The sequence below is a fragment of the Triturus cristatus genome, unplaced genomic scaffold (assembly GCF_964204655.1).
Source record: "Triturus cristatus unplaced genomic scaffold, aTriCri1.1 SCAFFOLD_291, whole genome shotgun sequence".
Lineage (NCBI taxonomy): Eukaryota > Metazoa > Chordata > Amphibia > Caudata > Salamandridae > Triturus > Triturus cristatus.
The window spans coordinates 385,506-398,886 of record NW_028188092.1 but is presented as its reverse complement, the minus strand read 5'-3'; the positions used below and the strand labels follow the sequence as shown (position 1 = coordinate 398,886).

The following is a 13,381-nucleotide window of genomic DNA, read 5'->3' as shown; positions in this document are numbered from 1 at the left end:
TTCGGCTTGGCGGGCGCTGGTGCGAGGCAGGTCCGGATGCAGGTGAACTTGCAGGCGTGGCAGCTGAAGGGTCCGTGGGTGCGTCTTGGGGTGGCTTGGTGGCATTCTGGGAGTCGGCCGGTGTTGAGTGCGGTGAGGGTGGCGGCGGAGTACGTCAGGCGGGTAGGTCGGGGTCTTCGAGGTCGAGGTCCAGGGGTCCTGGCGCTGGGCGCGGTTCGGTCGCGGACGGGCGCAGACGGGCTTACCTTTGGCGCGCCTTCGGCGCACAATCGGCGCGCCCGCTGCGCGTTACCGCTGCGCGTTCGCACGGTCGCCATTTAAGGCCAAGTGCGCGGGTGGGCGGGGCAGCTGGGAGGCGGGGGCGGGGAGGGTTACAGAAGTCAAAAAGGGGCGGGGACAAGCGGCGGTGGCGGGAAGGGAGGGCGGGGGGCGACGAGGTAGGCGGACAACAAGGAAGGAGAGCAAACACGGAGAATACAATAAAACAGGCACAAATAAACGTTACAACAGGGGAAAAAAGAAGGTTAAACTAAGCAAGCACAATATACCGTCAAAACAAGGCAAAAAACACTCGCAGCGGCGGCAGCCGGCAAACGAGGCAGCAGCGAGGCAGAGGGCAGGCAGGGGGCACACGCAGCAGCTGGTGGCCGTGCGGCGCGGGGGTGTCCCACAAGTGGGTCACACTCACCTGCGTCGCACGGTCGCCATTTAAGGCCAAGTGCGCGGGTGGGCGGGGCAGCTGGGAGGCGGGAGCGGGGAGGGTTACAGAAGTCAAAAAGGGGCGGGGACAAGCGGCGGTGGCGGGAAGGGAGGGCGGGGGGCGACGAGGTAGGCGGACAACAAGGAAGGAGAGCAAACACGGAGAATACAATAAAACAGGCACAAATAAACGTTACAACAGGGGAAAAACGAAGGTTAAACTAAGCAAGCACAATATACCGTCAAAACAAGGCAAAAAACACTCGCAGCGGCGGTAGCCGGCAAACGAGGCAGCAGCGAGGCAGAGGGCAGGCAGGGGGCACACGCAGCAGCTGGTGGCCGTGCGGCGCGGGGGTGTCCCACAAGTGGGTCACACTCACCTGCGTCGCACGGTCGCCATTTAAGGCCAAGTGCGCGGGTGGGCGGGGCAGCTGGGAGGCGGGAGCGGGGAGGGTTACAGAAGTCAAAAAGGGGCGGGGACAAGCGGCGGTGGCGGGAAGGGAGGGCGGGGGGCGACGAGGTAGGCGGACAACAAGGAAGGAGAGCAAACACGGAGAATACAATAAAACAGGCACAAATAAACGTTACAACAGGGGAAAAAAGAAGGTTAACCTAAGCAAGCACAATATACCGTCAAAACAAGGCAAAAAACACTCGCAGCGGCGGCAGCCGGCAAACGAGGCAGCAGCGAGGCAGAGGGCAGGCAGGGGGCACACGCAGCAGCTGGTGGCCGTGCGGCGCGGGGGTGTCCCACAAGTACCAATGCGCTGCAGACATACAGGGTACGTACCGGCTGCGACTCCGACTACTGCAACGGTGGAGATATACAGGGTACGTACAGGCTGAGACTCCGACTACCAATGCGCTGCAGACATACAGGGTACGTACCGGCTGCGACTCCGACTACCAATGCGCTGCATACATACAGGGTACGTACAGGCTGAGACTCCGACTACCAATGCGCTGCAGACATACAGGGTACATACCGGCTGCAACTCCGACTACCAATGCGTTGCATGCATACAGGGTACGTACAGGCTGAGACTCCGACTACCAATGCGCTGCAGACATACAGGGTACGTACCGACTGCGACTCCGACTACCAATGCGCTGCAGACATACAGGGTACGTACCGGCTGCGACTCCGACTACCAATGCGCTGCAGACATACAGGGTACGTACCGGCTGCGACTCCGACTACCAATGTGCAGCAGACATAGAGGGTATGTACAGGCTGCGACACCGACTACTGCAACGGTGGAGATATACAGGGTACGTACCGGCTGCGACTCTGACTACCAATGCGCTGCAGACATACAGGGTACGTACAGGCTGAGACTCCGACTACCAATGCGCCGCAGACATACAGGGTACGTACCGGCTGCGACTCCGACTACCAATGCGCTGCAGACATAGAGGGTATGTACAGGCTGCGACTCCGACTACTGCAACGGTAGAGATATACAGGGTACGTACAGGCTGAGACTCCGACTACCAATGCGCTGCAGATATACAGGGTACGTACCGGCTGCGACTCCGACTACCAATGCGCTGCAGACATACAGGGTACGTACCGGCTGCGACTCCGACTACCAATCCGCTGCAGACATACAGGGTACGTACAGGCTGAGACTCCAACTACCAATGCGCTGCAGACATAGAGGGTATGTACAGGCTGCGACTCCGACTACTGCAACGGTGGAGATATACAGGGTACGTACAGGCTGAGACTCCGACTACCAATGCGCTGCAGACATACAGGGTACGTACCGGCTGCGACTCCGACTACCAATGCGCTGCATACATACAGGGTACGTACAGGCTGAGACTCCGACTACCAATGCGCTGCAGACATACAGGGTACATACCGGCTGCAACTCCGACTACCAATGCGCTGCATGCATACAGGGTACGTACAGGCTGAGACTCCGACTACCAATGCGCTGCAGACATACAGGGTACGTACCGACTGCGACTCCGACTACCAATGCGCTGCATGCATACAGGGTACGTACAGGCTGAGGCTCCGACTACCAATGCGCTGCAGACATACAGGGTACGTGCAAGCTGACACTTCAACTACCATAAAACTGCAGATATACAGGGTACGTATAGGCAGAGACTCTAGCTATAACAACGCTGCAGATATACAGGGTATGTACAGGTTGAGACTCCGACTATCAATGCGCTGCAGACATACAGGGTACGTGCAAGCTGACACTTCAACTACCATAAAACTGCAGATATACAGGGTACGTATAGGCAGAGACTCTAGCTATCACAACAATGCAGATATACAGGGTACGTACAGGCCGATACTAAGAATTTCATAATGCTGCGGACATTGGAGATTCGTACAGGCTAAGACACCGAATACCATAATGCTGCAGACATACAGGGTATGTACAGGCTGAGACTCCGACTACCATAATGCTGCAGACATACAGGGTATGTACAGGCTGAGACTCCGACTACCATAATGCTGCAGACATACAGGGTATGTACAGGCTGAGACTCCGACTACCATAATGCTGCAGACATACAGGGTATGTACAGGCTGAGACTCTGACTACCATAATGCTGCAGACATACAGGGTATGTACAGGCTGAGACTCTGACTACCATAATGCTGCAGACATACAGGGTATGTACTGGCTGAGACTCCGACTACCATAATGCTGCAGACATACAGGGTATGTACAGGCTGAGACTCCGACTACCATAATGCTGCAGACATACAGGGTATGTACAGGCTGAGACTCCGACTACCATAATGCTGCAGACATACAGGGTATGTACAGGCTGAGACTCTGACTACCATAATGCTGCAGACATACAGGGTACGTGCAAGCTGACACTTCAACTACCATAAAACTGCAGATATACAGGGTACGTATAGGCAGAGACTCTAGCTATCACAACAATGCAGATATACAGGGTACGTACAGGCCGATACTAAGAATTTCATAATGCTGCGGACATTGGAGATTCGTACAGGCTAAGACACCGAATACCATAATGCTGCAGACATACAGGGTATGTACAGGCTGAGACTCCGACTACCATAATGCTGCAGACATACAGGGTATGTACAGGCTGAGACTCCGACTACCATAATGCTGCAGACATACAGGGTATGTACAGGCTGAGACTCCGACTACCATAATGCTGCAGACATACAGGGTATGTACAGGCTGAGACTCTGACTACCATAATGCTGCAGACATACAGGGTATGCACAGGCTGAGACTCTGACTACCATAATGCTGCAGACATACAGGGTATGTACTGGCTGAGACTCCGACTACCATAATGCTGCAGACATACAGGGTATGTACAGGCTGAGACTCCGACTACCATAATGCTGCAGACATACAGGGTATGTACAGGCTGAGACTCCGACTACCATAATGCTGCAGACATACAGGGTATGTACAGGCTGAGACTCTGACTACCATAATGCTGCAGACATACAGGGTACGTGCAAGCTGACACTTCAACTACCATAAAACTGCAGATATACAGGGTACGTATAGGCAGAGACTCTAGCTATCACAACAATGCAGATATACAGGGTACGTACAGGCCGATACTAAGAATTTCATAATGCTGCGGACATTGGAGATTCGTACAGGCTAAGACACTGAATACCATAATGCTGCAGACATACAGGGTATGTACAGGCTGAGACTCCGACTACCATAATGCTGCAGACATACAGGGTATGTACAGGCTGAGACTCCGACTACCATAATGCTGCAGACATACAGGGTATGTACAGGCTGAGACTCTGACTACCATAATGCTGCAGACATGCAGGGTACGTGCAAGCTGACACTTCAACTACCATAAAACTGCAGATATACAGGGTACGTATAGGCCGATGCTAAGAATTTCATAATGCTGCGGACATTGGGGATTCGTACAGGCTGAGACTCCGAATACCATAATGCTGCAGACATACAGGGTATGTACAGGCTGAGACTCCGACTACCATAATGCTGCAGACATACAGGGTATGTACAGGCTGAGACTCTGACTACCGTAATGCTGCAGACATACAGGGTATGTACAGGCTGAGACTCTGACTACCGTAATGCTGCAGACATACAGGGTATGTACAGGCTGAGACTCCGACTACCATAATGCTGCAGACATACAGGGTATGTACAGGCTGAGACTCCGACTACCATAATGCTGCAGACATACAGGGTATGTACTGGCTGAGACTCCGACTACAACAACGCCATGGACATCCAGGAAATGTACAGGCTGAGACTTTGACTAAGAACACTGTGGACTTACAGAGTATGTACAGGCTGAGACTCTGACAATCATAACACTGCAATCATGCAAGATATGTACAGGCTGAGACTGATCACCCCAGCTCTGTGGACATTTAGGATATATACAGTCTGAGACTCAGATTGCCACAAATCCCCGAACATGCAAGGTAGTACAGGCTGAGACTCTAATTACCACAACACTGCAGATACACAGGATAAGTACAGGCTGAAGCTCTGACTACCATCACATATATACAGAGTATCCACTGACTGAGACTCTGCCTACCACAATTGGGGGGGCTGGTGCATTCCTTCAGGCCCCCTCCCTGGTCTCAAACAGCAGGTACAGTCTGAATTCTATCTTTCTGCAGAAGAAGGAGAGTGTTCTAAGGCAGCTCCTCGAGGTGACACTTTTATTTTTGGCACTAGCTTGTGGGTGGGGTGACGCTTGCTTCCTTTTTAACTAATTGGATCAAAGCTCCAGAGGCAACCCCACCAGCGTTTGGCTTACGGCAAATAGGCGCAAAGAGCCATGTGCCAAGGCAACTCCGAGCAGGCCAACGCCATCAACCGCACTAAACCTGGGGCCTGGGAGCTAGCGGTGCATGTGCAAGAGAGTCCTCTGACACTGATCATTAAAAACCACTTCAAAGTAGGCCCTGGACCCACTGCAAAACAGGAGACAAGCCCCTGACAGGACAGACACAGGGCTCTGCAGCAATCAGGCAGGGAATACTCAAGAGTCGTCTTCTGGTTCTGTTTGATTCCTTTCAAGGGTACAGACGTTTAAACTGTGTCTCAGATAAAGCTGTCAGGCAGGATTTGATGCTGGTGTGCGAAGAGGAGGGGCAGTAGTTTCCACCCTGATGGTCCAGTTGCTGTCAGAGAACTCATCCTTGCACATTCAGATAAACTTTTCAATCAAACTGACCAATTGTGTAGATCTAGGAGCAATATACCATCTCAGAAAGATAAAGCATTTGATTAAAAGCTGCTGGAGGGTTAATGCTGATTAGCATCCAGGAGCTTGAGGCAGAGAAAAGGTAACATTCTAAAAGTTCATAAAAATGTAGGTAAGATCCCACTTAAATACTAAGGGGTCTATTCTAATGTCGGGCGGATCGCCACCACCCTCATGGTGGTGGCGATCCACCCAACATTATCTTCCGCCCACCTCCCATTTCCCCCCTGCCATATTATGATGGCGGGGGGTACCGCGGAGGATGGGAAGACCGCCTGCCGCTTTTGCGCCCGGTCGACGGGTCGACCGGGCGAGAAAGGGTTGAATATGGTGGCGGTGTCTGCAAGACATCGCCATCCATATTGCTATGCAGGCAGGAAGCAGCCTTTCGCCGCCACGGAAAGGCATGCGGTGGTCGCAGTTGGGGGCCCATTGCAGACCCCTGCATTTGCATGCACAACGTGGCAGACACCGCACCTAAATAGCCATTTTCCCACAATGTCCATAGAAAGGATTTGTAAACACGGCCCAAGAACTGCATCACCCAAGAATAGCCACCAGAGGGCAGACTGGCTCCCAACATGAAGACAAGAAAAGATTATCAGCTGCATTTTCTACCTTGGAGAGGTCGGGGGGTCATACAGCTTCCATGCCAGGAAACTCTGATGCTTTCAGTCATCCTGGTGCTCTTCTGAGACTACAGGAAGAGCTCTCTCTATCACTGTTTCATTGTACTGCAAAGAGTCCTAATTTCAGAATGAAGCTAGAAAAATCACTCCTGGTCTCTCCCACTGTGCCCAGTGTCCAGGTCACCTCGGCCAGGTTACCCACCTGTTCTTGTGCAGTCTGTGGAGCAGCTGGTTCTCCACAGAGGACAGAGTACTTCTTTAGCTTTTAGTCAATTGGAGGCCGGCCAGCTGGCTCTTAGAAAGAAGCTCCTGTGCAGGCCCTTAGCATAAAACTGAAAGCCCTAGAGACTTCTTTGCCTAGAAGTTCAGCCAGAGATATTCTTTGTCAAATTAACTGGTCTCAATATATATATCAAAGTGCAAAGTAATCTGCACCCAGGTGAATCAGTGTGACCCTTACATCACATGGATATATTAGTAGGATCCTCACCCACTAGTACCACCAGTGGCCCGCTTCATCATTGGAACCCCACCCACAGGTACCACCAGTGGCCTGATTCATCATTGGAACCCCACCCACAGGTACCACCAGTGGCCTGATTCATCATTGGAACCCCACCCACAGGTACCACCGGTGGCCTGCTTCATCATTGGATCCCCACCCACAGGTACCACCGGTGGCCTGCTTCATCATTGGAACCCCACCCACAGGTACCACCGGTGGCCTGCTTCATCATTGGAACCCCACCCACAGGTACCACCGGTGGCCTGCTTCATCATTGGATCCCCACCCCCAGGTACCACCGGTGGCTTGCTTCATCATTGGATCCCCACCCACAGGTACCACCGGTGGCCTGCTTCATCATTGGATCCCCACCCACAGGTACCACCAGTGGCCTGCTTCATCATTGGATCCCCGAGGTACCACCCGTGGCACGCTTCATCATTGCATCCTCACCTACAGGTGCCACTATTGGCATGCAAACACCTCAGCATGGGACCACAGCAGATGGCCTGCAGAACTCGGACCCACACTGACCGAGAATTCATGCAACCTCAGCATCATCCTCGACAGCCAACTGATCATGAAATGACAAGTCAATGCAGGGGCCTCCTCCTGCCTCCACACACTCCACATCCTCTTCCAAATCTTCGGATTGATCAAGACTAACACCAGAAAGACCGTCATTCTGCCCCTCGTCCCCGGCTGCCTTGACTACAGAAATGCCCTTCATGCCGGCATCTCCACCCAGCTCCTCTCAAGACTCCAGAACATATAGAACACTGTAGCCAGACTAATCCTGGACCTTCTTGTGTGAACTTGCATCGCCCCTCCACCTTAGAGACCTTCACTAGCTCCCCATCCAGAAAAGATGCCAGTTCAAGAGCCTGATGCATGTCTACAGAGCTCTCCACAACCTGGGACCGGCCGACCTCAGAAATCAATAGAAATTCCACCAACTACCCAGACACCCGTGCTCTCCGTCGCTCGCCCTCGCACGCCCCCGTCCCTCACAGCCGCAGCCGTGGCTACTCCTTCTCGTGCATTGCTGCCGAGACCTGCAGTGACTTCCCAAGCTCTGCGCAGCCCACTCACTGGCAGACTTCAGAAAGAGACTCAAGACCTGCAATGACTTCCCCGAGCTCTGCGCAGCCCACTCACTGGTAGACTTCAGAAAGAGACTCAAGACCTGCAATGGCTTCCCCGAGCTCTGCGCAGCCCACTCACTGGCAGACTTCAGAAAGAGACTCAAGACCTGCAATGACTTCCCCGAGCTCTGTGCAGCCCACTCACTGGCAGACTTCAGAGAGAGACTCAAGACCTGCAATGACTTCCCCGAGCTCTGCGCAGCCCACTCACTGCTAGACTTCAGAAAGAGACTCAAGACCTGCAGTGACTTCCCCAAGCTCTGCGCAGCCCACTCACTGGCAGACTTCAGAAAGAGACTCAAGACCTGCAATGACTTCCCAAGCTCTGTGCAGCCCACTCACTGGCAGACTTCAGAAAGAGACTCAAGACCTGCAATGACTTCCCAAGCTCTGCGCAGCCCACTCACTGGCAGACTTCAGAAAGAGACTCAAGACCTGCAATGACTTCCCCGAGCTCTGTGCAGCCCACTCACTGGCAGACTTCAGAGAGAGACTCAAGACCTGCAATGACTTCCCCGAGCTCTGCGCAGCCCACTCACTGGCAGACTTCAGAAAGAGACTCAAGACCTGCAGTGACTTCCCCGAGCTTTGCGCAGCCCACTCACTGGCAGACTTCAGAAAGAGACTCCAGACCTGCAATGACTTCCCAAGCTCTGCGCAGCCCACTCACTGGCAGACTTCAGAGAGAGACTCAAGACCTGCAATGACTTCCCCGAGCTCTGCGCAGCCCACTCACTGGCAGACTTCAGAGAGAGACTCAAGACCTGCAGTGACTTCCCCAAGCTCTGCGCAGTCCACTCACTGGCAGACTTCAGAAAGAGACTCAAGACCTGCAATGACTTCCCCGAGCTCTGCGCAGCCCACTCACTGGCAGACTTCAGAAAGAGACTCAAGACCTGCAATGACTTCCCCGAGCTCTGTGCAGCCCACTCACTGGCAGACTTCAGAGAGAGACTCAAGACCTGCAATGGCTTCCCCAAGCTCTGCGCAGCCCACTCACTGGTAGACTTCAGAAAGAGACTCAAGACCTGCAATGACTTCCCCGAGCTCTGCGCAGCCCACTCACTGGCAGACTTCAGAAAGAGACTCAAGACCTGCAGTGACTTCCCAAGCTCTGTGCAGCCCACTCACTGGCAGACTTCAGAAAGAGACTCAAGACCTGCAATGACTTCCCCAAGCTCTGCGCAGCCCACTCACTGGCAGACTTCAGAAAGAGACTCAAGACCTGCAATGACTTCCCAAGCTCTGCGCAGCCCACTCACTGGCAGACTTCAGAAAGAGACTCAAGACCTGCAATGACTTCCCCGAGCTCTGCGCAGCCCACTCACTGGCAGACTTCAGAAAGAGACTCAAGACCTGCAATGACTTCCCCGAGCTCTGCGCAGCCCACTCACTGGCAGACTTCAGAAAGAGACTCAAGACCTGCAGTGACTTCCCCAAGCTCTGCGCAGCCCACTCACTGGCAGACTTCAGAAAGAGACTCAAGACCTGCAATGACTTCCCCGAGCTCTGCGCAGCCCACTCACTGGCAGACTTCAGAAAGAGACTCAAGACCTGCAATGACTTCCCCAAGCTCTGCGCAGCCCACTCACTGGCAGACTTCAGAAAGAGACTCAAGACCTGCAGTGACTTCCCCAAGCTCTGCGCAGCCCACTCACTGGCAGACTTCAGAAAGAGACTCAAGACCTGCAGTGACTTCCCCAAGCTCTGCGCAGCCCACTCACTGGCAGACTTCAGAAAGAGACTCCAGACCTGCAGTGACTTCCCAAGCTCTGCGCAGCCCACTCACTGGTAGACTTCAGAAAGAGACTCAAGACCTGCAGTGACTTCCCCGAGCTCTGTGCAGCCCACTCACTGGCAGACTTCAGAAAGAGACTCAAGACCTGCAATGACTTCCCCGAGCTCTGTGCAGCCCACTCACTGGCAGACTTCAGAGAGAGACTCAAGACCTGGTTCTTTGACTGAGTCACAGAGACCAGATACCCTTAGGGGTGACATTGATGTGCTTTGCAAACACTGTTTGAATGATTGATTGATTGATTGATTGATTGATTTCTCAGAGGTATAACATGCACAATGCTTGTCTTCCCATTTGTTTCACTCAGTTGTTTCAGCTCCCACTGTCGATGAAAGCCTCAATGGATATAAATGTGGAGACTGCTTCAATGACCAGTCTGCAGATTCCTGCACAACCGCAAACGAGATCCTGTGTACCGGGCAGGCGAAGGCATGCGCCTTCCTCTCTGGAACCGCAGCCTTTCCAGGTGACTTATATATTTTTTTATTTTTGAGTATTCAAAGCCACTGCATGTCCAAACCAAGTAGCATTCTCGTAAAATTTAAAGTCTTGGCCACTTCTCACAAATATGGATAATATCTGGTTTTCAAGAAGAATGTATTTCTTCTGGAAGACTGGATAAAGCCAGCTAGGTTTTCATTCTCATAAATACTGGTTGAACATTGCAAAAAAAGTTGAGATAGGTCTAACTCACGTAATTCAATGTAGCTTAATCATGCGGAAAATACCTGAGATTCACACACGATCACTAATTACTGGTAAGAGAAGTATTTTTGCATTTAGTGCTATTTCTTAGCACAAATATGAGTCCTTGCGTCCGAAACAAGTTTAAGAATTTGGCTCCAAGAGATAATGCTTAAAGTAACAGAACATGAATTCGAGCGCAAGAAGCGCTCACGCTCGCTAAATGTGCTCCTAGGGTATGATTTATCCTCAACTTAATTCTGGCATTTAGAGTTATCTTCTTAGCTCAATATGTCCCTGAGTGTCCAAAATAAGGTTTCTTTTTGCGCTAATAAATAGCAATAAATGTGCACCTGGGGTAGGATTTCCCCTTGCCTCACTCCTGCTATTTAGCTCTTTTTGCTTAGTGCAAATCTCACATCGAAAATGGGTAAGAAAATGTTTTTTGCTCCAAGAAATTGCATTAAATGCAAAGGCTTAATGTGTTCTTGCTGTATGATTACCCTGCCCAAAAATGAATCATAATTACATCAGCAGGGGTAAACACAACATTTTCGTTAATTTCACATCAAGAAATCATTTATTTGTAACAATTCATTATTAGTTTTTTAATAATACTAATTAATTGATAATTATGTTAATTGCGTATATTTTTTTGAGGTTCTGTTTTTGGGATTTCTAGAGGTAAAGGTAGGAGAGTAAATTAATTAATTGATAATTAGATATTAAATACAAATAATTATTTAATTGACAAATATTTTTTTTAATTGTGTAATTCTTTTTTCAAGTTAAATTTGAGGTGTGGGTTTTGAGGTTTAAACGTATAAACGGTGGGAAGTTAATTTCAGTGAATTAATAAATAAATTTCAATGTATGATATTTGTTTGATTGATAATTAAATATGTTAATTGTGGAAATATTTTTTTTTACAAAATTGTAGATGTGGGTTGTGGGTTTTTAGGGGGTATGAGATGAGGCGGAAATTAATTTTAAGTAATTAATAATCAGTTCTTACATTAATATTCATTATTACACAGATCATAAATTATGTTACTTTTTAAAATACTTTTCTGCTACATTTTGTGAGTATGTTTGGTGGCGGTATGTTGTAGGTAAATTCATTATAATTAAATAATATTTAATGAGTGCGAATTCATTTGTTGATAAAATATTTATACTATTAGTCTAAATATTTTACTTTTTAAAGGCAATTTTTAGGTGCAGGTTGTGAATTTTGTGGGGTGATAGGCTGGGTAGAAAGTAAATTAAATCTATGTAACAATTTTTTTTTGTTGACAAAATCATATCTAAATTAAAATATGTATTTGTAGGAAATGTTTGTATTGTATTTATAAGAATGTTTGTAGTTATGTGTGATATACGTTGAACATTCGAATATGTTTTTCATTAAAACAAAAAACAATATTAAATATATTTTTTATATTTTTTACATATTTATATTTTTTTTATTTAAATTATTCTTTGAATAATATGTGGTATTTTTTACATATTTATATTTTTTCTTTATTTAATTTGTTTTTTGAATAATTTTATGTGTTCAATTATTTTTTTTGTTTTTAATGTTGCTCTGACCATAGTGGAAATAGTAAATGTTTCCCCTCTGCAATCCAACACTTCCCGTAATGTTGTACTGACTGGAGTGGCAATAGTAAATTGTACCCCACCGCTATCCAACACTTCCCTACTGTTGCGCTCATTGGAGTAATGCATTTTATCCCTCCGCAATCCAACACTTTCCCTATTATTGTACTGAACTGAAGTGGGAATGTTAAATGTTAACCCTGTGCAATCCAACACTTTCCCTATTATTGTACTGAACTGAAGTGGGAATGTTAAATGTTAACCCTGTGCAATCCAACACTTTTTCTTCTGTTGTCCTATTTAGGAGAGGACATGTATTTACGGGAGCTGCCAACCTTGGAACTGAGGAATTTGGGGGGTCATGAGGACTTTAGTCCGCCCGCCAACCTAGCGGTAACGGGACCGCCCGCCTGCCAATGCCGAGGTCCCGCCACTCCAATCATGATACGACCGCCATCGCGGCAGTCAAATCCGGCGATTTAACATTGCGGCGGGGCTGCTGCCTGCAGTACCCGCCGCAATGGTAAAATGCACAACGTGGCAGGCACCGCGTGGCGCCTGCCTCCTTGTGCATGGACAAGTAGGGGGTACCATAGGTACCCCCCAAGTGTACCACCCCCCCACACCCCCAGGGGCCCACAGTGGGCCCCCTAGGCAAGTCCCCGCCAGCCTTTCCATGGCAGCATTGCCGCCATGGAAAGGCCTTTACAAACCAACATCATAATATGGATGGCAGTGCCTACTAGGCATCGCACCATATATGTGCCCCAGCTCCGCCCGGCGGGCAATCGTAATGAAAAGCAGGAGATGGACTTTCGGTCTGCCGCGATACCCACTGCCATCTTAATATGGCGGTGGGTAATTCATGTTACGATGGCGGGCGGAGTGCAACCGCCGGGCCGGCGGTGGCGATCCACCCGCCATCATATTCAGCCCCTAGGTTTGAGCCTTAGGGTCAGATCCACATACTGAAATTTTGCTCAAATCACTTAGCGCCTATTTAGATCTTGGTGGACGAGCTACTGCATCATTAAGGTATCAGATATCCTGTCTGCCAAAATATAAATCCCAA

The 13,381-nt window shown here is 49.7% G+C and overlaps 1 protein-coding gene across 1 annotated transcript in view; it reads left to right on the top strand.

The window, feature by feature from the left end:
• The window catches only part of LOC146769596 (phospholipase A2 inhibitor and Ly6/PLAUR domain-containing protein-like), a 142,639-nt gene that overhangs the window by 89,031 nt on the left and 40,227 nt on the right, over positions 1-13,381 (top strand). Inside the window, exon 4 of the mRNA XM_085640489.1 lies at positions 10,331-10,489. Coding sequence (XP_085496615.1) covers positions 10,331-10,489 — 159 coding nt within the window. The remainder of the gene's footprint in view (positions 1-10,330; positions 10,490-13,381) is intronic.